This window comes from Lepus europaeus, chromosome 22, assembly GCF_033115175.1.
Source record: "Lepus europaeus isolate LE1 chromosome 22, mLepTim1.pri, whole genome shotgun sequence".
Classification (NCBI taxonomy): Eukaryota; Metazoa; Chordata; class Mammalia; order Lagomorpha; family Leporidae; genus Lepus; species Lepus europaeus.
In genome coordinates, this window is record NC_084848.1 from 22,803,208 (window position 1) to 22,830,961 (window position 27,754).

General features: G+C 39.3%; 1 protein-coding gene across 5 annotated transcripts in view; it reads right to left on the bottom strand.

Moving 5' to 3' along the window:
* NRXN3 (neurexin 3) overlaps positions 1 to 27,754 on the bottom strand; it is a 1,693,693-nt gene that overhangs the window by 1,051,556 nt on the left and 614,383 nt on the right. For all 5 annotated transcript variants that reach the window (XM_062181845.1, XM_062181844.1, XM_062181847.1 and 2 more), the window contains 2 exons: positions 25,260 to 25,463; positions 19,288 to 19,314 (listed from right to left, as the gene is read on the bottom strand). In XM_062181845.1, the coding sequence (XP_062037829.1) occupies positions 19,288 to 19,314; positions 25,260 to 25,463 (231 nt within the window). The remainder of the gene's footprint in view (positions 1 to 19,287; positions 19,315 to 25,259; positions 25,464 to 27,754) is intronic.

Consider the following 27,754-nt stretch of genomic DNA (forward strand, 5'->3'; position numbering starts at 1 on the left):
CTGTCTCTGTCTCTTGCTCTTTCTGCCATTCAAATAAACAAACAAATCTTTAAAAAAGGAAATGCAGTTTGAAAAGCATACCAAAATGTAGAACATGCCAAGCTGTTCATGATAGACATGGTGTGTTTTCATGATTACATCATGGACAAACCTATCACATGTTTCTGGGAGTTGTAGTTTCTTTATCTGTAAGATGCAAATAATAATTTTAGCAAATTCCAGGCTAGCTTCATAATCATGTAACCAGATTAGCCATATAGAACCCAGCAGGTTTTGGGTTCAATGTTTTGTAGTCTCTCTCTTGAAATGCTTATGAATTTTATCTTTGTGTTGCATAAGTCAACTTCAAAAGGACAATGGAGCATGAGCCAGGGAATTAGAACCCTGGTTGCTGGTTGTTTTTGCCTTGCCAGGTAGGTTCTTGGCCACTTACTTTCCTGTTCATCTATCAATAGTTGCTACCTTCTAACTTCATCTTCAAAGATGTGGGTTGAGATATTAAGACAATTTTCTGAATATCTGTAGGTTTAGTAGATTTAACGAGAGTGTCAAACAATAGGGTTTTATCCTGATATCTGAACGAGGGACTTGCATTTCAACTTTGTACCAGGTCCTGTAAATTATGTAGGTTGTGCTGTCTACTGCATATGATTTTCATTAGGATTAAAAAATACTCAATATGTTGAAACTGAAAATATTACTTGTCACAAGTGCTCACTATTAGTCAATCATTATCATTCTATTATTGATGTTGTTCTTTCTCTCACATTTCATCATGAGCCCTGTGAGACTGACCTGAATGGTTGGTTGTTCCCTGTGACTTTGGAAGGGGAGAATCCTCACTCCCTATGATGTGACCTTACTTGGAGTATCACTAAAAGCCCTGAATTCATTTCACACAAGATTTTAAACCTGCTGCTACAAAACTCCTGCATTAAAACCCTGGATATTATCTCAGGGATACTCAGCTTGTCCAAAAACTGATTCTTGCCCTGTCTTCTATGAAGCCTTTTACAAAAGAAGAAATTCCCTTTGACAAATCAGCAAGGTCAGACAAGCTCCCAGGAGGCCTGACAGAACGGATGTTTCTATTGTTCCAAGTGCAAATGATCAATGAGCAACTCAACCTGGGAGACATAAGGGTTATAAAAGCACTCATGGTTTTAGGTGCCTGTTTAAATGCCCAGATGGAAACCACAAGGTTGGGAGCTAGGCATCTCTTAGATATTTTAACCTTTCATCAAATAATATCATGGCTATTACTACCAATAATGCTAACTCAGAGAAACTGCCTTATGACCCAAAGCTAAGTAGCAGCAAAACAGGCTTAACTGGACCTGAAGGTCTCGAGCTTCCTGCCACAGAACCCTGCCATACATGTTGTTCTTTGTGTTTTACTTTTCTGCTCTGAGTCATCTCCATTTTCTTTAAGAATCAGTTTAAAAGCATGTAGAGACCCACAAAAATAATACAGGAATGCAGACAGATTCCTAACCAAGGTTGCTGAGATGTCAAACTAGCAATTTGACATGTACAGAATACCACTGGGAAGCCACTTATGCCTAAAATATCACTTGAACAACCACAATCTGGGCAAAATATGGATCAGATGGTTTTAAAATTGCATTTCCTCATATTTAAAGTTAGTCTTCTAGCATAGCAGTATCAAGGAACCATTTGTAGAAACCTATTTCTTCAGGAGATGAGTAAGTATCCTTACCATGGAAGCCTATGCTGTTTCCATCTCATCTGCTGAGATTTCCCTCTTCATAAGTATGGAATAATTTTCTTCTTACTAAGAAGCAAATTTATCCATATTGATTTCATGTATGTATGAATACCTAGAGATTTCTCCTATGGCCCAACTTTTCCAAGTTACTGAAGTTCATTAACTCAATAAATGTGAGTTAATGCTATCTATACATGTGGCACTGCTAGTGCATGTTCTCAAATGGATAGGAGATTGTTTCTGAAGATACACAAGTAAATAAAGCAGCAAAATGTAATTAGAATTCTGAAAGATGTGCAAAGTATGGAACAAGTAGACAAATACAGTCCTGCTTGGGGTAAAAGGGAAGGCTCCATGTAGGTGGCTACTTTCGTGCTGTCATGAAGGATTAGCAGTCGGCCTGGCAGTATAGAGGGAAATGGCATTGTGCATAAAGAAAGCATGGACATGGAACTGAGCTGCAAGAGAACTGAGAAACCATAACCTGCTGGCCAAGACACAGAATTAGAGTATAACAGAGACGTGAAAGAGGGCCCAGTGCTGTGGGGTAGCGGATAAAACCATCGCCTGCAGGGCTGGCAACCCATATGGGCACCAGTTTGAGTTCCAGCCACTCCACTTCAGATCCATCTCTCTGCTATGGCCTGGGAAAGCAGCAGAAGATGGCCTAAGTGTTTGGGACCCAACACCTGCCTGAGAGACCTGGAAGAAGCTCCTGGCTTCAGATCGGCTCAGCTTCTATCATTAGTCATTTGAGGAATGAACCATGGGATCAAAGAGCTCTCTCTCTGTCTCCGATTCTTTGTAACTCTTGCTTTCAAATAAATAAATTTTTTTTTTTAAAAAAGAGACATGAAATAGGAGCTGTAATATGACCTAGAGAAAGCAAGCAACGCACTGGGCACATGGAAAGTGACTCGGTAACAATCAAGGTCAACTGAATTACAGCATCCTAACATTGCTTGCTTCTTAGCTGTCTGTATGGATGTGTCCTAATTCACCCTCTATGCATCCTCATATACCAAATCCCTTCCAGTCACAATAAGTAATGTCTTAGCTACGGTGACAGCAAGAATGGGACTCTGATATATTATAGCACTGAGCTCACCTGACCTGAAGCCTGACCCTAGAAAGGTCAAAGTTTTTAGAAAGACAGCTTTGAGAACCAGGATTTATTGATGACTAGAAGTGGCCTCTCCTGTGGGGACCAATGACACCTGTCTTGGAGTAGCAGATTGCACTTCAGCATCCCAACAGCAGAGGCAGTATGTGCAGTGGTGAGCAGCAGGGACTTTGCAACAGACTGAACGTGAGGCCAGGCAAAGCATTCATATGATTGATTCTCCTTTTATAGAATGAGGATCGTGACACATACCTCATCAGATCATTATGAAAATTAAGCCAGATGATGCAACACAGCATCAATATTTGCTATTTTTGCTAAATCCATAGGCACCTGTAAGCTGACACACTTTATATCATAAAAGCAAAAGTTGTCAACATTTTGTTGTGAATGTTTTCGTATATGGATTTAATAGCATCTTGTCTCACTATGACAAAGGAGGAAGAGGATCGAGGATAAATTTGGAGAGGGGAAGAATGAGGTAGTGTGCTTAGTGTTAAAGTTTGATGCTATTGGAGTGCTTGCTCCTGAGATTCGTATCCCTCTGGATTTCTAACCAGGTATGCAGAAATGTGGGTAAAGCAAGCCATCGATAAGTACCTGGGCACTCTATTAGCAATTCAGGGGATGCAATAGCTAGATTTTCTACTCCTGACAATACTAAGTATTTTTATTGGCTCCATTTTCAAAAGGGAGTTTGTCAGCAACAGTAAGTAAATCCAACAATAAAGCTTTGCAACTATTGAGAGCCGTACCCATACAGTGTGAATTTAATTTCAACTATTAACTTAGCCAGCCTAACGGCTTCGCTATATTTATTGATTTTCATTTATCTGAAAGGCAGAGAGACAGATAAGAGAGAAAGACTGAAACAGAGGTCTTCCAACCTGTGGTTCACTCCTCAAATACCCTTGGCAGCTAGGGCTGGGCCACATCAAAGTCAGGAGCCAGAGGCACAACCCCTTGCCCGTGTGCCCTCTCTGCTGTTGTCCCCACCACACTCCTGTGAGTTTCATCACCCTGCTCAGTGGAGCAGTTATTCTCCTAGGATTCTGGGTAGGGAAGGAAGTAAAGCACTCAGAGGAAATCACCAGGGCTTCTGCCCTGCAAGCCCAAGTTTCTAATTTACTCACTTTTATTTTCTGATGGAACAGAGTAGCCTTCTACTTACTGTTTTAGATTTTATCCTCCCCACACTTGTGTATAATGCCAGCTTCATTTCCATCATCTTCTTGATTTCGGGTATAAATTTCATTCTAATCCTATAGTTCATCCCGTGTCCAGACATTCACACCACAACATCCTGGTTCTTTGGGTACCTTTGTATTGGTTCTCTCTTTTTTGTTTTACTAATACTGAAGACGGAATGTTACACATTATTATTAAAAGCTTGATTTAGGTGACCAAGGTATCCATTTAATTAAAAATAATGAAACTAAATTTATGAACACCTATGACCTCCATTATCACTCTGAGACCTTATGCAATGTGCTTGGATCCCACAATCCTTAGTTTACCCATTGGTAAGGAGTTGATATTTAAAAAATCATGTGCCCCAGCAGGCCTATGGGGGGATTCTGAATGCAAAATCACTCAAAGATTTGGCTTCAGAAGACATGATGTCTCTTTCATTCAGCCTCTCTTTGGACACACATATGCATCTTCACACTTTCCCCCTGCAATTTAATTTCAGCCATCCAGGAAGATGGACACTTCTATTATGGTAACTGAGCACCGTACCTTATGCTTGAACCCCTTCATGTCCTCTCCTGCTTCCCATTTATTACTCTAAGATCACTGTTGTTGACAGAGCCTTGGCACAAGCTTTAGGGATAACAGCATCATGATTTTGTATTAAGATATTACATAATCAGATTTATTCCAAAACAGCTTCATTTCAAAATGAATTGAATAAATTCTTCTAAGGTTTATTTCTCTAACTCCAGATAGACTCGAAGTTAGAAAGCTATGTGACTTCAGTCACTTAGTCAATAGAACAGCCACAAATTCCTTATTTCTTTGAGAAGTCACATCTTGTCTCTAAGTTTTCTCCTGAAAATTCATTTTTTTTATTTTTTAATTTTTTTTTAGACAGGCAGAGTGGACAGTGAGAGAGAGAGAGAAAGGTCTTCCTTTTGCTGTTGGTTCACCCTCCAATGGCTGGCGCACTGCGCTGATCCAAAGGCAGGAGCCAGGTGCTTCTCCTGGTCTCCCATGGGGTACAGGGCCCAAGCACTTGGGCCATCCTCCACTGCACTCCCGGGCCACAGCAGAGAGCTGGCCTGGAAGAGGGGCAACCGGGACAGAATCCGGCGCCCCGACCGGGACTAGAACCCGGTGTGCTGGCGCCACTAGGCGGAGGATTAGCCTGTTGAGCCAGGGCGCCAGCCCTGAAAATTCATTTTTAAAACTAAAATATGTGTTTGTTGACATTCTTTGAATCAGGAGGCATCCTTCTCCTTTGTAACTAACTCTAGACATCAAATTACAGTCTTGTATAAGATACAGGTAAAATCTGCTACAAATTCTGTATAAATATACATTCTAAACATCTATTTTTATGAATTAGGCATAATAAAAGGAAAGTACACCCATAGATATCCATGGAAAGCTTTGGTTCACAATGCTAGCTTGCACATCTACAGCTCATTGATAGGATGTCCAAACAGCTGGGAAGGGAAACTGGGCAAACTGCAGCACAGAAAGTTTTTGAAGAGTTGATTTAGCAAACAATGATTCACGAATCTGACAACTCCAAACCCAATGTGGTTTAAGAGCTCTGCAAAGCAAATATATGCAGAAAGCTCTCACAGGACCATCACGAAAGAAAAGATTTGATGTACTATAGTTATACAGTTGTCTGTTTACTTTAGCCTACTGGAAAGTCTTTATATAGTTGTAAGTTGTTTGGCTGTTCCTGATTGTTGTACTTAAGTTTTTTTCTTTAACATTATAGGCATTTACAAGAAATATCTCATAAATTTTGCTTATCTTTGTAAATCAAGCAAAGTAAACCTTTTTTTTTTTCTGTCCAGACAATCTCCTGGCCGTTTCCATTTTAACTTACTTTAATATCAAAATATAGAGTGTTTAACATTAACACTTACTGAATTTCTCAGCTTGAAAATCCAGTATGGTAACCAGACAAATAAAATGGATCACAGTACATAAATACATACACAAAAGATAGAAGGTAAAACAAACAAAACAAAAAACAAACCATTTGAAGTCAAAATTACAGTGTCTAAAACACCAGCTTTAAAGAAGAGTAGGGACATAGCTTGTTTGGCTCCAGGTGGGTGGCCACGTGGAGAAGCGCAAGTCTGAACAAAAAAGAAAATCAGAAAAAAGACATGACTAAGTGGATGAATACGCAGAGCCTCAAAACAATGAATTCAAAAATGAAAAAAAAAAACTACTATGTTGAAATGAATGTTGAATCATCCCTGAAAAAAAAGCCTAAAGGAGACTCATCTGTATATTCAAGATTGCTATATCTGAGGTCCAGTTTCTCCAAGAAACAAGAAAGAGAAAAAAAGTAGGGTTTGGATATGATGAAAAAGCTGCCCCACCTATGAGCATTTCTTCTGTATTTTCCTAGGAAGCTCATTGTATAAATCCCTAAAACTGACATCAAACTACTAAAATTCTGTCCACCCACAGGGAATGCTCATGGAATAAGTGAGGAAAGAATGAGAAAGTGACACGTGGTATTTACAAATACACATTCATCTTCTGTCATGAAAGTTTACTCACTTCTAATTAAAACCTAGCCGAATCAGAGGTCACGAAAATCTTCATTTTGTCCGAAATCTCTTATTCTACAGAGAAAATAACATGCATTCCCTCATGTTGTTAGGAATAAGAGAGTAAATTCCCTCTTCAGTTAATCTTTCCTCATTTTACAATGACAGAAACAGTTAACATTTACTATTTCCAGGCTTGTACCTCTCACATTGATTCCTAGTATTTCTATCAATAATGAATTATGGTGGAGGAACAGATACATGACCTCATTAACTTGCTTAATAATTCTTTATTGAGGACATACTATATCCAATATGCATGAGGTCATATAAATCATATAGCTTCAGATATCAATGTAAAAATTTTAGGCTGTACTGGCATAAACTTTACTAATTGATCAATCAATTGATAGATGAGTGTGTGAGTGCAGACATAGCAGAGTATACTATGCACCAACTTTACATAGTATATTCTAACTGCATACACTAATTTTACATGATTAAGTAGTTTCAACTATGGGTGATAAACAGTTCTGTCAGTTTATATACTATCTCTTCTGATAGCTCACAACAGAACATTCCTGGATTGGCAAGATGTTTGTCTATTTTTAAGATAAATACATTAAATTTATTCTCTTTATATAAATTTTAAAAATTAAAACATTTTACAAAGATGTGCCAACAGAAAAATTTCACCCCTTTATTTAGCAATTTTTTCTAGAACTCAGCAACTCCAGCAAGTAAGATTATGTCTACATGCCCCGTGAGAGCTTGTGCTTTTAACTGAAGGTGATTATCTCCTTCATTGTTTCTTCCGCTTTCTCCTTTGATGAAACAAAGCAAAGTCTCCTTCCAAAATTGCTCGCTACTTAATGCCTCAAGCTCCCATCCCATCTACTCTTTAGTTAGGTGTTTGATCCCAATCCTTTTATGCTTTCTAAATCCCATATGGATTACAGATGTTCAAGTAGCACCCTGGGAGAAGGCATTTAGCCCCGCAGTTAAGATGCCAGTTAAAACCACTACATTCCTTATCTGAGGACCAGAATTCTTGGCTTTCGTTCCTGGCTCCAACTTCCCACTAACATACATGCTGGGAGGCAGTGCTGACGACTCCAGTGGCTAGTACCATGTTGTAGATCTGGAATGAGTGTCTGGCTCCGGGCTTCTGTTTTGACCCAGCCCTGGCACTGAGGGATTGAACCAGTGGAAGGAGGAGCTCATGTCTCTCTCCTTCCCTCATTTTTTCCATCTTCTCTCTCTCCTACCTTCTCAAACACTTAAAAATAAAAAGCACTAATCAAAGCAGACTTTTCCATACAAAAAGTTAACTGCACATAAAAAACAAAAACACGATACACACACACACACTAAAGCCAAGGGACAAGTTTGAAATCACAGAAAAAATGGCTTTAGATAAGAAGTTTCTTCCACTGTTAATGCATCAAAAGACAATTAGAATTGTACTGTAATTCTAACCTCTAAGAGGTCATTAATTTTCTACCTTCTGGGCATCAAGTATGTATCTGAGGACTGAGCCAATGATCTCTAACATGTAAGTAATTTCAATAACCCAAAGGACTCACTGTGACTCTCTCACCATATTGACTCATCATATGGTGCTTCAGCAAACTGACTGAAACCAAATTACGAGATCTAAGAGGACTTTCCTTCTTTCCTGGACTCACTGTGGTCCACATGATACGGGCTCACTTTTAAAGCCATAAACAGAAATATGTCAAGGGAACCATCAACAGACAGTCATGTTCTTCCCCAGAAATCTACACCCTTGCTGTGAAAATTTATTTCTCTGGCTCTATTCTGTTTTGCCTCCTATTTAATAACTTCAAATAACAGATTTTGCCTTATTTAAAGTCCTGAATATGATGATGTCATCTAATCATATCTGAACATTTTGAAGATAATACTTTCATTTTAGAACACTCTCAAGATTTTATCAAGGTCTCCAAAACAAATACAGAAGAACTCACATGGGCAAATATTTCATTAGTTCTGCTTTAATATCAAGTGTTTGCTTCAAACAATGCAGTAAGGGAAAAATGTCTCAACATGACCTAAACAATCTCATCAAAATCATATTGGTAATGTTATTGATACAGAATCCAAGGTAACTCTGAGTACTCTGAAAAAGAGTTCATCATTTCCAAGGGTAACCTACCAGTGCAAACAGAAATACTCATTTCAGAGGCACCTGTTAAGCTACTGCTAAGTATGGGTTTAAGAATGTACAGCTCTCTGCCACGTACAGTTCTCAAAGAGCATATTTTCAGTTGAGATGCTAGGACAACATTCCTCCTCGTCACCACCATCATATTCAGCAGGTGCTACACAGCACATTCTGTTCTTACACAAGGGGATAGGCTATTTAATTATCTCATTTACAACGGAAGAAACTCAAAGTTGATGGAACTTGCCCAAGGACACACAGCTCACTGCTGGTAGAGACAAGGGTGGAACTCAGGCTACTTGGCTTCAGATTCCTCCTTGCCATGTATAACCACGCTGAAATGCTTCTCTGCTAGGATTCCAACACAGATAAACAGTTACACTGGGGAGAACTCAAAAAACCGCCATGACTTTTACAATAAACTCTCGATTAAGATAAAATAGCCCATGAAACACTGCTCTAACAGATTTCCGTTCAAAGATTTCCACTGTAAGTGCTACAAAGGTTTGGGGCTTTGTTTGTTTTTGGTTTTGGTGTTTGCTTTTTAAGATTTATTTATTCATAAGTCAGATTACAGAGAGAGAGAGGAAGGGATGGGGAGAGAGGGATACAGGGATGGTGAGAAAGAGGGAGAGAGAAAGAGAAGGAGGGAGGTGGAGAGAAAGAAACAGACAGACAGACAAAGAAAGAGAAATAGTTATTCATGTTCACTCCCCAGATGTCCACAAAGGCCAGGAGATGCTTCTAGGTCTTACACATAAGTGGCAGTGTCCTAAATACTTGGGCCATCTTCCACTGCTTTTCCCAGGCTATGAGCAGGAAGCTGAATAAGAAGCGGAGCAGCCAGGACTTGAACTATTGCCCATATGGGATGCTGGTATCGCAGGAGGCAGCTTTACCAACTACGCCACAACACTAGCCCTACTACAGAGGTTTTCACTAACAGTGGTCCCTAGATATATCTGAAGAAATGAAAGGATAGAAGGAAAAACTATGGGTGATAATGTACTTATACTTGAATATCTGTAGCAATATTTTGAAGAGCTATTATGACAAAATTAATTAAAGTTTCATAATGTGTTTTGCAAATGTGAGGAAAAACACTCATATTTCTGGCAGTAATGTAAATGTTACAAACTTTTTGGAGTGCATTATGGCAACGTCTATCAATATTTATAATTTACCTATCTTTGACCTAGCATTTTCACTTTTAGGGATTTACCCACGAGTCCACCTTGTATATGTATTCAAAGACTAATAAACAAAAATAAATATTTTCCTTCATAATAAAAAATGAGAAATATATAAATTTATATTAGTAGGATGCTTACTGAATATTGTATCACCATAAAATGGAATATCACGTGACCAGTGAAAATAATACTCTTATACTATTATATAGACTAATCCCTAAGACAGTTTTAGTGGGAAAAAACAGCAAGCTGTACAAAAGTGTCCTAATATTGTGTCAAGAAGAAAAAGGAGGTGAAGGACATGATTATAATTATATGCTCGATTCTCACAGACTATATGGGAAAAATACATTAAAAACTGATGATTTTGGTTGTCTCTAAGAAAGAATTTAGGGACATGAATCAGGATTAAAAGGGAGAATTTCTACTTCTTTATCTTTTGCTTTATGCATAATTTTTTTCACTACTTAGAAATTTTCATTTACATTTTTTCACTATTTACAAATAAAGTCAATGTGAATTAATATTTATTGATAGGTTTAACAGATATTTAGGAAGCACTCCACTATCATACTAGAATCTGGCTAAGTTGATACAATTAACATAATTACACTTAAACTGTTACAGGTATTACAAGAAATACAAATCATTCCAAAGAGAAATAAAAGTAAACATTTTCTAAATCAGATTTTGAGAATACTTGGAGTGTCCTCATTTACTATGGTGATAGAAAATCTTAAGTGTGATGCTCACAGTTTGACAGATAACTTGGTATCCAAAGGATCTTGCTGTGTGTTTTTCCATTTTTCATTGAAATTCTAGTAAGATAAGTGGTAAAAACAGGCAAGTGGCTGACAGTGAGGGCTACTCAACTCATGGAAGAGATGCCAAAGACTCCTGTCATTCTGTTCCCAATCTACTTTCAGTACTGAAGTCTTCCTTCCTGGTTGGTCTGAGACAAGTGTTTCCGAGTGAAAGGGGTGAGACTATTCAGCTCTGGGATTCTCAGGTAGACCAAGACTGAAGATAAAAATCACATATTCCTGACTTTAGATGTACAATGTAATACTTTATCCATTTTAGTATTTGTTGTTATTGTTGTTGTTCTAGTACTATTGGTTGAACTCAGTAATTAACACACAATTATTCTTAGGTGTTTAAATTTTAACTGAAAAGTGATCCCTGTTAAATCTAAGAGTGGAAAAAGAGAGGGAGGAGATGAACAATTTGGAACATGCTCAATCGGACTGGCCGCAAATGGTGGAGTTAGAAACGTGCCAGGGGATTCCAACACAATTCCATCAAGATGGCATGTACCAATGCCATCGCACTAGTCCAAGTGACCAATTTCAGCTCACAATTGATAGCTCTGATAGGTCTAAGACTCAAAGAGATCACACAAACAAGACAAGTATCTGCTAATACTAACTGATAGAATCAAAAAGGGAGAGAAAGATCCAACATGGGAAGTGGGATACACAGCAGACTCATAGGATGGCAGATGTCCTAAACAACACTCTGGCCTCAGAATCAGCCCTCAAGGCATTCAGATCTGGCTGAAGAGCCCATGAGAGTATAGCAGGCATGGAAAGCCAAGATATCATGGAAAAAAAAAAAAAAGACCTAAATGAATGATCTCTGTGAGTGAGATCCCAGTGGAAAGAACGGGGCCATCAAAGAAGGAGGTACCCTTCTCCGAAGGGAGGAGAGAACCTCCACTTTGACTATGACCCTATCGGAATAAGATCAAAGTCAGCGAACTCTAAAGGCTTCCATAGCCCTGGCAACTCATGACTAGAGCCTAGGGAGATTACTGACGCCATGAACAGGAGTGTCAAATTGTTAAATCAGCAACAGGAGTCACTGTGTACTTACACCCCATGTGGGATCTGTCCCTAATGTGTCGTCTAAAGCCAAGTGATGCTATGACTGGTACTGAAACGGTATTTTTATACTTTGCGTTTCTGTGTGGGCGCAGACTGATGAGGTCTTTGCTAATTATATACTGAAGTGATCCTCTGTATATAAAGAGAATTGGAAATGAAAAAAAAAAAAAACAACCTGGTGTTAAAATGGAAATGGCATAGAAAATTAATTAATTTGAAAAAAAAAATTATGTAGGATCTCTGTCTTTAATGTGCTGTACATTGCTATTTAATGCTATAATTAGTAATCCAATGGTAGTTTTTTCACTTGATGTTGCTATATGGGCAAAAAGTTGAAATCTTTACCTAATATATACTAAACTGATCTTCTGTATACAAAGAGAATTGAAAATGAATCTTTACATGAATGGAAGGGGAAAGGGAGCGGGAAAGGGGAGGGTAGCGGGCGGGAGGGAAGTTATGGGAGGGGGGAAGCCATTGTAACCCATAAGCTATACTTTGGAAATTTATATTCATTAAATAAAAGTTTAATTAAAAAAAAAAAGAAAAAAAAATAAAACAGCAGCATCTCTTAAAAAAAAAAAATCACATATTCCATAACCACATAGAGAGAAGGGGGGGAAAAAAAAAGCAGAAGTCTAATATAACAATCTGTATGTCAAAATAGCATACCTAAATTAGCCAAGACCTTCCCAGATGCTACTGACTTTTCCAAGACACTGGATATGGAGTCTGATGAGAAACCAAATGCAGAGAGGCAAAGCCAAAGCCAAATATCCGGCACTACGTGAGCAGGTTTACCCAACTAAACAGTAGTAGCCTTTGGAGACAGGCTTTGGTGCGTGATGTCATCACAAACTACCTGAATCTGCCTCCGATAGTATCATGCCCCTCTCCAGTGATGTGAAGACACTAGAGCCAGTTGGAAGCTCACTAAACCCCCAAAGCTGTGCTGAGTGGTATTTTTTGTGTGTGTGGCACCCTACTTCTTTTCTTCTTTGTGTCTTCTCTGTGAGAAGATAAAATGAATCTTGTCACACATAAATTAATGAGGAATCAAGTTCAAAGTAATTAGGGAAAGATACAGGTTGTCTACATCTACCTTAAAATGCCAGGCTTATAGAAAAACACAATTCCCTACACCATTTATACACTTTTTGTAACAAAGATGAGAAAAATTGCTAAGGCATTAGCCCTTGAAATGAGATTGAAAGCAAAAGGGCAAATTGATTTTCATTAATATGAGTTGACTGTATTCCTGCTATACTCATATTTAATTAAAATGAGTTCAATATATTCACTCATACTACACGTGGTTTGAAAAGGATAGAATGAACTAAGGACTAGGAAATCATAGGCCAAATCATAATCAGACAATACAAAAGGCAACAATCCATTCATTCTCCATTCTCCCATTCTAGCCAACATTCATCAGAACAACGAGAAGTTCCTACCTGTTTTAGAACTGCGTGCCTCTTAGTTTACCACCAACATCACGGAACAGGAACCATAGGGACAGGTGGTTTCCTCCAGAAATTCCCCAGAAAGCAGCCCTGTTTTCTTTAGCAGTGTCACAGGTTACCCCAGAGTTCCATCCACCATTATGACAGCCAACTCTGTCGCTCTTTCCCAAATTTAAAATTCAGTTCTAAGCTGGAACGTTTTTCATGAAATGTCTTTAATTACAATCCTGCCCAATGAGTCAAATCCAGCAACAATCTTAGTTTAACCAAGGACCTTGATTTGCACTCTCTTTAACAAATGTTTGGTGATAGCAGCTAGGGACTTTATGGTGATACACTTAGAGATTTTGGAAAACCATAAGCAAGACTGGAATAAGCAAAACTAAATATATTATCAATACTATGAGAAAGGCAAAATATTGAAAAAGAGAAACTAAGAAAGGGCGAAAGGCAGAGAAGCTGGTGAGAAACTCATTTTTGCTTCTCAATAGGAAAACCTCCCCATGGAAGTGGGCCATGGTCAGTGACAGAAGGGCCAACCAGCAAAGCAAGAAGGAAGAGAACTCTGCTTTTGTCTCTATCACAGCCACTTGTTTTCTCCTTATGTTGGATGTGCAATCCTTCTATTTCATATTCTTTTCTCCATTAAAGAAGGTGCTACACTACTCCTTGTCAACAGCCACTTCTCAGAACAAATTTATGGCAGATGAACAAGGAAACAATAGATGAGATCATTTGATATTTTATCTGAGTGACTTCAGCGGGCAATGATCCTAAAAAAGGAATTACTGAGAAAATTAATTAACTTATAATCAAACTTGATTCAAATTTAATTCAATATTTCCTTCAGTGGAATAAAGGATCTCTATTTCTAGTCTTCTGTCAATTGTGCCCTATGACTTTTCTGAAACAATAGTGGGAGACAGGACTGTGTGCAGAGAAGAAAGTCCACTCTCTCGCAAAGCCAGGCTGCGAACCCAGCTGATTTCTTATTCCTACACAGTGAGTTCCTGTATTGGGTTGAGCTGTGAGTTCTGACCAAGAGTCAATTAAAGAGGAGATCAGGAGTTCCAACGACTGTCTATTTTCTTTCATCTAGTTTAGTCTTCTTAGGCTTCTCCACCCAAGTATGAGTAACAGCAGAGAGACAATAGAGAAGACATGTAACAAAAATAAAGTCTTACTAACCCACTATTGGTGGGAATGCAAACTGGTAAAGCCACTATGGAATTCAGTCTGGAGATTGCTCAGAAACCTGAATATAACCCTACCATACAACCCAGCCATCTCACTCCTTGAAATTTACCTAAAGGAAATTAAATTGGCAAATAAAAGAGCTGTCTGCACCTTAATGTTTATTGCAGCCTAATTCACAATAGCTAAGACATTGAATCAACCTAAATACCCATCAACAGTAGACTGGATAAAGAAATTATGGGACATATACTCTATAGAATACTATACAGCAGTTAAAAAAAATGAAATCCGGTCATTTGCAACAAAATGGAGGAATCTGGAAAACATCATGCTGAGTGAATTAAGCCAGTCCCAAAGGGACAAATATCATATGTTCTCCCTGATGGGTGACAACTAGCCAAACACCAAAAAGGAAACCTGTTGAAGTGAAAGGGACACTATGAGAAACAATGACTTGATCAGCCCTGTCCTGACTGTCGAGGAACAACTTAATATATTATCCCTTTTAGTATTTTTTTGTTCTACTTAATACTTAGTTGAACTCTTTAATTAACAAAATTATTCTTAGGTGTTTAAATTTAACTAAAAAGTGATTCCTGTCAAATTTAAGAGTGGGAGGAGATGTACAGTTTGGAACATGCTCAATCGGACTTGCCCTTAACGGTAGAGTTAGAAACGTGCCTGGGGATTCCAATTCAGTCCCATCAGGGTGGCATGTACCAATGCCATCTCACTAGTCAAAGTGATCAGTTTCAGTTCATAATTAATCATAATGATAGGACTAAGAGTCAAAGGAATCACATAAACAAGACTAGTGTCTGCTAATACTAACTGAGAGAATTAAAAAGGAGAGAACGATCCAACATGGGAAGTGGGATACACAACAGACTCATAGAATGGCAGATGCCCTAAATAGTACTCTGGCCTCAGAATCAGCCCTTAAGGCATTCGGGTCTGGCTAAAAAGCCCATGAGAGAATTTCAGGCATGGAAAGCCAAGACACTGTGGCAAAAATAAATAAATAAATAAATAAATAAATAAAATGACATAAATGAAAGATCTCTGTGAGTGAGATCCCAGTAGAAAGAACGGGCCATCAAAGCATCAAAGAAGGAGGTACCTTTCTCTGAAGGGAAGAAAGAACTTCCACTTTGATTATGACCTTGTCTAAAAAGATCGGAGTCAGTGAAGTCAAAAGGCTTCCATAGCCTTGGCAACTCGTGACAAGAGCCTAGGGTGATTACTGATGCCATAAACATGAATGTCAATTGTTAAATCAACAACAGGAGTCACTGTGCACATACTCCTCATGTAGGATCTCTGTCCTTAATGTGCTGTACTATGTGAATCAAAGGTATAACTAGTAATCAAACAGTACTTTACACTTTGTGTTTCTGTATGGGTGCAAATGGCTGAAATCTTTACTTAATATATACTAAATTGATCTTCTGTATATAAAGATAATGGAAAATGAATCTTGATGTGAATGGGATAGGAGAGGGAGTGGGAGATGGGAGGGTTGTGGGTGGAAGGGAAGTTATTGGGGGGGGGGGCGGAAAGCCACTGTAATCCATAAGCTGTACTTTGGAAATTTATATTTATTAAATAAAAGTTAAATAAATATATAAAAATTCTTTGAATTTGTTTATGGATTAGTGCTTATTTGCCTTCTTCTGCCTAATATATAACTCCAGTTTAAATTTCAGCTTTTACTTTAAGTCCATAATTAACATCAGTTCCAGGAAAATGTATCATCTTTACTTTGTGATTCCACATAACCTTGGGTACAGTGTTTACAAAACTGAGCACTAAAGGTCTCTGGTTTTCCTGGTCATCACTATTCAACCAGTGGGACTGAGTATGTTTCTCTGATTCTCTCAACAAAATTAACTTTCTTAGCACATTAAGTGTTCCAGTCAGAATTCAAAAATAATTTCCAAAGTCTAATCTTGACTCTAATTACTGAATTAGAATTTGAGATACTTTTTCTATACCGTGCTCAAAGTTCAGGAACACATCCTTGTTGACATGCTTTCCTCCCAGTGCTGCATTCGCTGGTTCTGAACAGAAAATGCTCTAACAGGTTGAGAAAACCTGCTGTCACTCGTGTCACTGCCTTCCCAGCAGAGAGGCTCCTGGACCTTGTTTGGAGACCACTCCAAGGCTGACCACATGGGATACACAGAGTCCATGCTGTAAGAAAGTGTGAATGGAGCAGCCACAGAAAGTCTTTCTATCCTTCAGGTAAGTCCCCGGGGCAAAAAGATGCCATAGTACTGTCCTCAGGCTTTCCATGTTCATGCCTACTTCCCATCTTAGTTCCTTCTTAAAAGCACTATCAAAGGGAAGGGAAAAGTGTCCATTAGAAATTGAGAAAAACAAATTTTTGGAAGTCAAATGCAAATGACTACTTATTATATGATTTCATTCATATGGAATGTCTCAAACTGGAAGATTTGTGGAAGCAAAACACATCCATAGTTGCCCAGGGCTAATGCAGGAGCACAGATTAACTGCAAATGGGCATAAGAGAAATTGGGGGTAAATATTCTGAAATGTGATTTTTGTGTTGTTTTGACAACTGTATGCATTTAATTCAAGTAACTGTCCTGTGAGTTTCCAACAGGTAAATTTCATGCTATGGCAATTATTCCTAAATAAAGCTGCTTAAAAAAAAAAAAAAAACCAGAAAACTCCGGAGTTTGGAAAGAAAGGCCATTTCAATTAGGCTTTTAATAATCCACAGATGAAGAGAAATATCTGGCTAACTAGAAATAAAGAGTAAAATTGGACATTATCTAAAAGAACTGAACTGGGCCGGCGCCGCAGCTCAATAGGCTAATCCTCCCGCCTGTGGCACTGGCACCCCGGGTTCCAGTCTCGGTCAGGGCACCGGATTCTGTCCCGGTTACTCCTCTTCCAGTCCAGCTCTCTGCTGTGGCCTGGGAGTGCAGTGCAGGATAGCCCAGGTCCTTGGGCCCTGCACTCGCATGGGAGACAAGGAGAGGTACCTGGCTCCTGGTTTCAGATCAGCGCGGTGCGCTGGCCACAGTGGCCATTGAGGGGTGAACCAACGGAAAAAGGAAGACCTCTCTCTCTCTCTCTCATTGTCCACTCTGCCTGTTAAAAAAAAAAAAAGAACTGAACTAATGCCAAAACAAGCATAATTTAATCTACCTGAGAAATGGGTTTTTTATACAGATGTAAAAATTTCTTCTTTTCTGTTAATATATATGGAATGTTTGCCAAAAATGTAAAGCTTGGTCTCCTTAGTTTGTTATTCCAAGAATATGAGGGCAGTTGACAAGTTCATGGAAAAAAATGGAACACAAAGATGAGGGTTTTTTGGTGAGAATTTTGAAATCTATCTATAATTTTTTCATAATTCACATTTTCCATGAAATTTGTGATGACCACTCACACATTTCCCATCACAAAGAGAAGGCTAAACTAGCACCTGTAAAAGTCCCAACAGGATGGAATAAACAAGTTAATGAAACATAGATGAATTATTTCCTTTTCTTTCTCTGTTTCCATTTCTGTATACAGACTAACAAGGGAAGAACCAAAAAGTAAGGAGATAACATTAAGAATTACAGGTGTTAGATGTTTAGTTAATCCAACATTCTCTTGCTGGGTGCACTTGGAGACTGCGTTTTTCAGCTTCATTTCACATTAGGATGGAACAAAATACAGGCAGAAGTGACGTATGGAATTTTCAGACAAGGCAATGCAACACACTGCACAACTGTCCAGACTGTGTGTTCTCTACAGCTGGGTGTAAAGCACGCCAAGGGGGTAGACTCACCTCCTGGAAAGATCCTTGACCTCTGATTTCCTTCTTAGAAGAGCTCTGTCCTGCCCAAAAGGCATTAAACACAAAGGAAATAAACATTTCCTCTGGGGAGTCACTGAAATCGTGGGATAGCTTGTTACAACAGTAAGTATCACTTAACCTAACTAGTAAAGTAGCACTATGGCACTCAAAGCCGATTTCTCCCTCATTTTCTTTCTTGATCCGAGCCTATTCACCTCATGTTCATCCATCCTATTTGCTTCTGTTTCTTTTCCTTCTCACCTCCAGGTAACAGTCACTACTGAGACAAAGGAAGAAAGGCCCAAGAAGTTCTCACCTGCACCCAATCAGGACCCTTCTTCAAGAGCTGGGATATTTGAGTGCAATAAACTGAACATAATAGACGTTAATTCTTCTTTCAACAGAGATAAGAGTGCATCTCAAGCCTTTGGTTAAAAAGTTGCATTACCATCAAGAACAATATTTCGATCACCTTTCCCCCTTAAAAGCCCCCTGCAGTGATTAATGCCAGGAAAGAAAAAGAGTTGGCAGCCATCTGTGGGTCCTGAACTTTGCTTCTATTACCTAAAGCTATTGGTAATGGAGAAGTGCATGCTGGTTGCTCTAATGCTTTTTTTTATTCCACCCCAAGAGTTATTTCCAAAAGACAATAAATTACCATTTCCATTCATTTCCATGTTATCTCATGACCACATGCCCTCTCCTCCTCTGTATATACAACAAAGGCAAGGCAAGAAGAGAGGACCTGCTCCAATTCAGAATCCACACCTAAGCCACTTAGCCCTTGTCATCACCCCAGCCCCTCATCCTGTCAGCCCCAATCCCCCCAACTCCACTGTCAAAAAATAAAATAATTCAAATAAAAGACAGTTCATAAAACAGTAACCAAAATAAAGTCAGTTTTTTTTTTTTTAAGAACAAAATGAAACTTGAGGGAAAACTTACTGGAGTTACAGTTTATCCTGATACAGTCTAGATGGGGAAAAATAAATGAAAGATGAAATTGCATCCTTCAAGGTAACAGCTGCAGACATCCAAAAACAATCAGTCCACCCTTCCGGGGACAGACACACGCAAGAAATGTGGCCATTTTATATAAATATACAGTATGCACAAGTTTAGGGGTGGGTGTATATGTACAGTATATTATTCAGTAAAGTTGGATACATATATATATACACACACACATATATATATATACACATATGTATAGAGATATATACTGGTATACATATATATCCACAATAGACACCAAGCATGTTTTTTTTCTTTTTCATCAAAAAACCTAATGATTTATATAAAGTACTTTAAACCTGGACTTTGAAATGTTAATTTGGTTAAACTTGGAAAATGAGGCAAAAATTCCCCAAATGTAGGTTCAATTATATTTACCCATTAAAGTTAGTTTCCTTAAAATTTATCTGTAAAACTAGCATTAACGTAATTTTCATATTCGTTTTGCAAAAATCTGAAACCTGTGTGACACATTGTATCAATTTAAAATTCTGCCCATCAAGTCTCTCAGTGCAGTATTTAACCCTTTCTCTTTTTCTAAACACAAACTCCCTCCACCCTCTCCTTAGGTAGGGCCCCCGAATGCTACAGAAATTTGCACAGGCAGGCTTGCCATCCTCCTGAGAGGTAAGGAAAGGGTTAACACCACCTGGTCATTTCCTGTCATAAAATGGCCACTTGCAAACAGCTAACCGCACAAACACCCATCCCAGATTTTAGAGAGGAGGGGCCAGGTGTAGGGGAGAGGGATAGTCAGATATGGGGACAATTGATTGGGCTATCTGATTGCTAGTAGGTCAAAGGCCCCCAAGCCAACCCACTCCCCATGCCCATCTCGTCTTCCGGCCTGAATACTCAGACTGAATTAAGTGCCTACAGCATTCAGGGGAAGGTGAGACAGGCACGTGTGGGAGAGGTCTTGAGCACCTTTGACCTCCTACCTATTTTACTCAGTGATTCTGCCTCTCTAGAGGAGGAGATTCTTTAAATTTTTTTTCAATGAAAAAAGTGGAAATAAATGGGTAGTTAATGGGTACTTAATTATAAAACAGGGAGCTCTTTGTCCAGTGCTGGCAACTGGACAGAGCACTCTGTGCCAGAGATCAGAGAACCTACCAATTTTATTCATCTGCCTTTGAAAGTCAGGTGCACAAAGCATAAAAATCCTTGCCGATAGCAGTGGATTCTAGTAGGAGATTGGGCAGAAATGGTCAGAGAAATGTCTCCAGTTAACTGTTAACCATGCTGCCTGGTTAAATCTAAGGTTGGCTTGTGATGGTGGGAATTCCAACAAGAAATTGTGTGAAGTCAGGTATTAAAAGGGAGAAATCAAACAGCAAAGAAAAGGAAGAAAGGCACAGGGGAGAATGCCATTCCAATTGTTCTTCTGTTTCAGTTGGTACAATGATGTCTGAGGGAAATTGCTTTAAGGGAGCAACCAACAGGGCAGAATGAAACTACGTGGAATCTGCAGAGGAGCAATTTATAACAACACCAGATCATTCTGAGGAAGTAGGCAGGGAGCTTGGTGGTTCCCTAGAAAGACATCTCTTAAGAAAAATCTGGGTTTGGTTTCGTGCGGTTAGGTTTGTCATGTGTCGTCAACCGCAACAGAAAAGTGGGAGCAAACAGCCCTGGAGCAACCGGTACGATCACCAGACAGAGGAGGCCATGCCCCTGGCAAGGACTGGGAAGAGGAAGGGCAGGGAGGAACCGGGGGCGTCCACAACTCTTGACACCTACTATCACCTGAGGTTGAGAACACCCCTGCCTGATTTATTGCAGGGAGAGGGGTAAGGGCACACATCAGAGAGAAGCAGCAAGAGTGGGTCCAAAGCCACAAACTCAATGGCTTCCAGTAGAGTGGCTGAGAACTCTATTGTTAATTAAGAGCCTGGTCTAGGGAGAGGGTCTGGGTTGGGCTCCTTCTTCTAGGTCTTCCAAATGGGTCCAATGGAAGCCAATGGTATTTGAAGACTAATAGAAGGTCTTGAATGGCAGACAACTAAGTTGAGACATAAAGAATGATTGTGTTAATTCACCTGAGGAGTACGTAGTTTGAGGAGGAAATCCTTTCCTAGTGCCTTCTGCATACAATCCGAGGGAGTGGTCTTGTAAGAGAGGATATACTTTTAAATAATGATCAAGTCATGGGAATGGACTTGGGGAGGAAACTTCCTTCTAGATCTATCTTCAGGAGAAGCACGTATTCTCTTTCTGCCTGAAAACAATCTGCCCGACTTTTGGTATGGTGTTTGACGGGTGTGTGTGTGTGTGTGTGCATTGTCTGCTCAATTTAGTTTTTTTGTTTTATTTTAGTAAATGAGGAGAATTGATTATTTTCCATATTGACTAGTTTTAGGTCAATCATGGAAGAGGTGAATATTTTTGAGTGTATGTGAATTTCTAGCAAATTGAGAGAGAGAGAGAGAGAGAGAGAGAAATGGATGACCTGGAGACTCCAAATGCAATTACAATTACACCAACAGTATGACGCTCTCCTGGAGCATCCATCTCTGAAGGAAGGCTCTGAAGATCCTGCTGAGAATCCTAAAGGCTTTACCAGTATTGACTGGCTTTTCCGCCATGTGGGTCAATTAAACTGGGCACTAAGGAAAGAAGAAATCCCTTGCATGTGCTTCAATGGGGACCATCATGAAAGCAGTGAGCAAGTCATTAAGACTGTCACATCATCGATCTACCATATTGATCTGTGGAAGAAACAGATAAGCCAGGCTGATCTAAGCAGTTCAGACACATGAGTTCTAATCTCAATTCTGCTACCTATTTTTATGAAAGCTTTGATAAGTCATTTATCTCCACATTGCACATTTGTAAAAGTTACGTATACATACTCTGGGTTTATCTCATGAAACTATTGTGAGATTAAATTAAGACATGGTCTTTTAAACCTTCAAATATACTAAAATAAAAAAAAATATTAGAGAGGCCGGTGCTGTGGGCCCCTACACCCACGTGGGAGACCTAGAAGTAGCTCCTGGTTCCTGGCTTCAGATAGGCTCAGCTCTGGTCATTGCAACCATTTAGGGAGTGAACCAGCTGATGGAAGACCTCTCTCTTGTTCTCTCTCTGCCTCTCTCTGTAACTCTGCCTTTCAAATAAATAAATCTTTACAAAATTTCATGTTTTTTAATGCCAGTAGATCCAAATATGGTTGATGAACAGCCAATTCCACAATGTTTAAAAACATGCTGTGGGCGCAGAGTTTTTCTCATACCTGCAGTAACTACGGATGGCTGCATCCAGAAAATAAAACCCTTGGAAAACTCTAGTTTGCTTATGCTCAGAAATTGGGGAAATAGATGCTAGGTTTTTATATTATGTGCTATGTGTGTGATCGGTTTAAAAGAAACTGGATTATCATTTGTACATGTGCCTGAAAAAAGATCTTACTTAAATGGAGTGTGGGTACACAGTGATTGTTTGAAATTAGTTTTGTGGAAATTCATGTGAATGCAAACTCTCCCTGGAGATTTTTTTCTTCTATGTACAAATTTATGTACATAGAGGATAAAATACCTATGAAGGCACACATTTTGGAGAGATGGCAAAAGGAGAACCTTTGCACAAAGCATGGATGTGAAGATTTGAAAATCTGTAAGCACAAGAAATTTCAGTTCAATCTTCCCTGTCAAGTTGGAAAGAATGTTAAATAATTTCAAACCAGCAATTGTGATGAACTATATACCCTTAGGCACAGGGCTGTCTTGGGCAGGGCTGACTCTCTTTTACCTAAAATATTTCAAATTCAAAGAGTTAGATTGACAGGGTGACAAAAGAAGCCAAAAGGCAACAGCAAAGTTATTTTGAAAAGGACTTTGACCAGAATTGAAATAGAAATAAGTAATACTTCTAAACATGACGTGTGTGCCAGGTGGGGATAGGGGCAGAGATGCGACTCTATCCAGCGCCTTCCTATTTTGCTCCTTGTCCTCAAGCCCGCCTCAATTTTTCTTTCTAGGATGTGATACCTATCACAGCTGACTTTCTAGTCTTTACAAAACACTATCTAATAAAGAAAAAAATAGTCTTTTTAAAGACACCCTGTGCACTCCCCCGGGTCTCATGGGACTGACTCACCCTCATACGTGGGTCTCTCTCCTACTTTAGAATAGATGCAGAGATAGTAACTGCCATCTTCTTTGCCTATGAGAAGATAGGGGGCTGTGTTTCATTTCTGACTTGTTTTTTCATCCTTCTGCCGTTTTTCAGAAAAGCGGACCATCAGCCACCGGTTGTTGATCTCAGGGAATCTACTCTTCTACCAGTTTGTGTGGGCCGGGAGGCTGGTTCAGGGAAGGGAAGGTAGGAGGGGCGGGGTATGCCAGTCCCTGTAGGCTGCTCAGTACTCTCTGTTCTCAAGGCTGTTTGCTATGCGGGCCGCAGGCTTTGGGCCTTTGAAGGGTTGAATACCATCTTTTGATTTACCATGGTTGATGGTGGGAAGGATTGAAAACTCAAGAACACACACACAAAAAAGATTTCAGCAAAAGAGAAAAACAAAAACAAAAATAACCAAACATACACATACACAAAGAAACCCAGAGACACACTGACAACAGAAATCAAATGAAATTGGACAAGAAAAAGGACACAGTGTTGTAAAAGCTGCAAACTAGGATAAAACAAAGGACAGAACTAAATAAGCCACTGCTCAAAACAGTCCTTCGTGTCCTGAGACTTTAGGATTGTAGTGTTGGCATTTTCCAAGGGTGACCAGATGATCAGACAGAAGGTAAGACTGGTATGGACTCCAACCCCTCCTTCTCATGTGGTTTTGCATCTGGTACATTCGTCCACGGTGTCTTCTCCAGGCCTCTGAGAAGCCTTTCCACTAAAATCTTTACAAAGGAGCTTTGCATCCAAACGTTTTCTACATGCCCAAATGAATCCATCAGAGGATAAAGTTTGGACTCAGCTAAATCACTAATCCTGTCAACACGGGACATTGACTTTCTGCTGAGTACAAACAGCAGAGATAGCAGAATTTTTTTTTTTCTTCCCTAAACCAAGAGGCTCCTGTTTTCCATAGACAATCAATTATAATTCCATAAAGAAGGTCCATAGCAGGAGAGAATAGGAGGTTCAAAACAGAATTTCCAAAGTATCTGCTACAGGTAATTACAATGAAAAGGCATATGCTATTCCAATAACACTGGAAATTTGAAAATTTTATAATTTTTCAAGTCCAAGGTAGAATGGTATTTATTGAGGAAGACGACAGAGTAATTGGTGAGCAACAGTCTGAGGTATGGTCTTTGTAGAAAGGACAATGGGAATACAAAGAGGGAACTATATTTCCCTTGCACCTGCCAGTTAGAGAAGTTAGAGAATTGTTTTTCTACTGGGACAACAGAAGCAATCTGATTTGTCCCCCACTAGAACAAACGGTAAGGAGACATTGCAGATATCAGAGCACCAGGAACCCCCATGTGAATAGGCACCATGGAGCTAGGAACAAGCCACTCTCATCCTGCTCCCGTTTTGCTTCCATTTCCTGCCCTGTCCCTGCCCTCAGCAATGACTGTTTTGAGTGGTGACTAAGGAACTGGACTTGATGAGAATATGATTGATCAAAAGATGGACCAAAGTAGCGTGTTTTACACAAAGCTAAACGATTCCAAAAAACCAAGAAAGGAAACTTAGAAAACAAATCAACTACTAAAGAAACCACCACTGTCAGAAACCAGAAATTGACATCAAAACCTCATGCAGAAACAAAGAGGAAGTATTTGTTGCTGTTAGGTTTTATCCTTGGTCTGTTAAACAAGAAGTGAGCAGCTAACTTTCAAGAAACAAAGAATTCAATCAAACCAATGGAAATCAGAAAAGAAAGGGAAGACAAGCCCAAACAGAGTGGCAGAGGGTACTTCATACGATACCTAGGTTAACCATGAGCTTGACACGCCCCCCATCCAGCTCCAGGCGCAGCGTGTCGGCAGAGTCCCTGGACGTGGTAGCCACCAGCAGCCCGTAAGCTCGCTGGGACATGAAACGGAAGGACACATCCTCTGCCTCCGTGTGCATGACCATGGGCATGATGATCTTCATGTACATGCTGCCGTCGTAGCTCAGGATGGACGCCTCTGCCAAGGAAGAATGGAGAACATTGTTAGGAAGAAGGAAGCTCTAGCTTCCAACCCGTGCTCTGCTTCTCTGCTTCCAGGCTGTGAAGAGGGAGGTCATCAAATGGGCAGCCAGGCGAATTCTGTTCATGGATCCTTATTGTTGACACAGTTTCTCTTCTGTTGTTTCGTGTTAGAGATGGAGAGGGAGATAGAGGGAGAGAGAGAGAGAATTCATGCACTGGTTCACTCCCCAAATTCCCACCATGGCTACAACTGAGCGAGGTCAAAGCTAAGAGTTGAACACTCAATTTCAGCCTCCCACATGGGTGTCAGGGACCTAATTATTTGATCCATTATCTTTTATCTCCCAGAAATTGCATGAACAGGAAGCTGAAGTTAGGAGGGAAAGATGAGCTCAAATCCAGGCCGTTCAAAGTGGAATAAAGATGCCCTAACTGGTGCTTAACACTAGGCCAAATGTCCACCCCTGTTGCCACATCTTCACTGTGTGACCTGGGAAGACCGTGGAAGTTCTAAGCCTCTGTTTCCCTGTTTACGATAGGCATGTGATGCGCTGATCCAACCCTATCATGCTCACAGACCTGTCAAGGCTACCAAGATTTCAAAAAAAAAAAAAAAAAGAGTATGTGAAGGAATTCTGCAAAAGTGAAAATGCCCCGCAACAAAATAGCAGAAGCTCTAATTCTGTATACCACAGATTTTTTTTTTAAACAAGAGTATATAAAACTTAGAATCTGTGTAAGAACTTTATGAACAATAGAAGAGCAACAATGGACAATACCACAGCAGACAAATAGATATTTGCCAGAGCTTCTAGAAGGAGGAACAGGCTGCAGCACCACCTAGCACCCAGAGCATCCCTTGTGACCAGGCATTGTGAGCTTCTGCTAGGCCTGTTTAAAGAAGGTTGATAGAGCCAGACTCAGAATAATAGTAACCTTGAGTAACTCATTTTATTTTTATTCAAATAACACTAAGAAAACTCACTTTTACTTACTAACAGGTCCAGTCCCAGCACTTTGGTTAGGAACCCCCTTTCCAATATTTTATCTGTGTAACTATTCCTACTTTCAAACAAGAAAAATCAAGTCTCACGGAGGGGGTTTTCATTATCCAAAATCAGACAGCTTGGATTTTGACCCAGTATTTCACTATACTGTGATGTTCTACATGCAAATTTGTTAAAGCAATGATTTGCCAAATATTTTTAGAAAAAGCAGGAGGAGAAGTTAAAGAAATTCAGTTTTCTATGAAGCTAGCCTGTCGCTGGGCTCAGTATCTGGTGTTAAGTTGGTCTTGGTTAAATATTTGCTGTTGTCAACATGCACAGAAATGAATATCAAAATAAAACAGACAAGTTTCCTGTTTTAAAAACAGATCTAATATTTAAAACTATCAAAACAGAAAAATGGTCAAACGACACAGAAAAAGACATACAAATAAAGTCAGTGTGTGAAAGAAACTGTTTTATCTCCTAGAAGAGCAGAATCAAAACACAATCAATAATGATAAACCAGAATTTATTGAGCAGTTATTATCTGCCTGGCACTTTCTAGTACTTTACATGCTCTGAGAAGTCATTCAATTCTCAAGCAAAACATGAGGAAGACGATTTTATTATATTTTATAGATGCTAGGTCACATGGCTAATAAATGGCCGAGCTACATGTTCAATAGAGGTGCTCTGTTTCTTGAGGTTGTACATGTAACCATTGTGCTAAGCTGCCAGATGGCCATGGCAGGAGCACAACCATGATTTTAAGCACCAAAGCCTATCTATTATGTATCATTGTGCCATGTGGTACTCATGTGTATGTGTCTATGTACACAAACTCTTATTACTAGTATTTAAACTCATTTATATACAAAATTTCATAAACTTAAGTATCACATATTTCTAAATAGGACAATCTATGTGAATATTCACAATGCTCTGTTTGTGTAATCAGGAACATGATTAATCATTACTACGCAACTTTCTATATATATGACCATACATATGCACACTCCTGTCTAAGAGATAGTAGGATATTAAGTGAGCCATGAAATGGTGATTTTGATGCACTCAGCTGAAGAATATTCCAAAATTAATGGCCGCTTTTGTTCTTCTGGGTACATGTAGTGCCAGCACAACCAATGAGTGTATCTTTATGTCAATATTGGTGATATCACCGAATAAATATCAGGTGAGTTTGTACTCACACATCTAATGATAAAAAATAAAATGTTATCTCAACATGAACCTCTGTGTGCATTTTCCTGAGTGTGATCTATTATTAACCTAATAT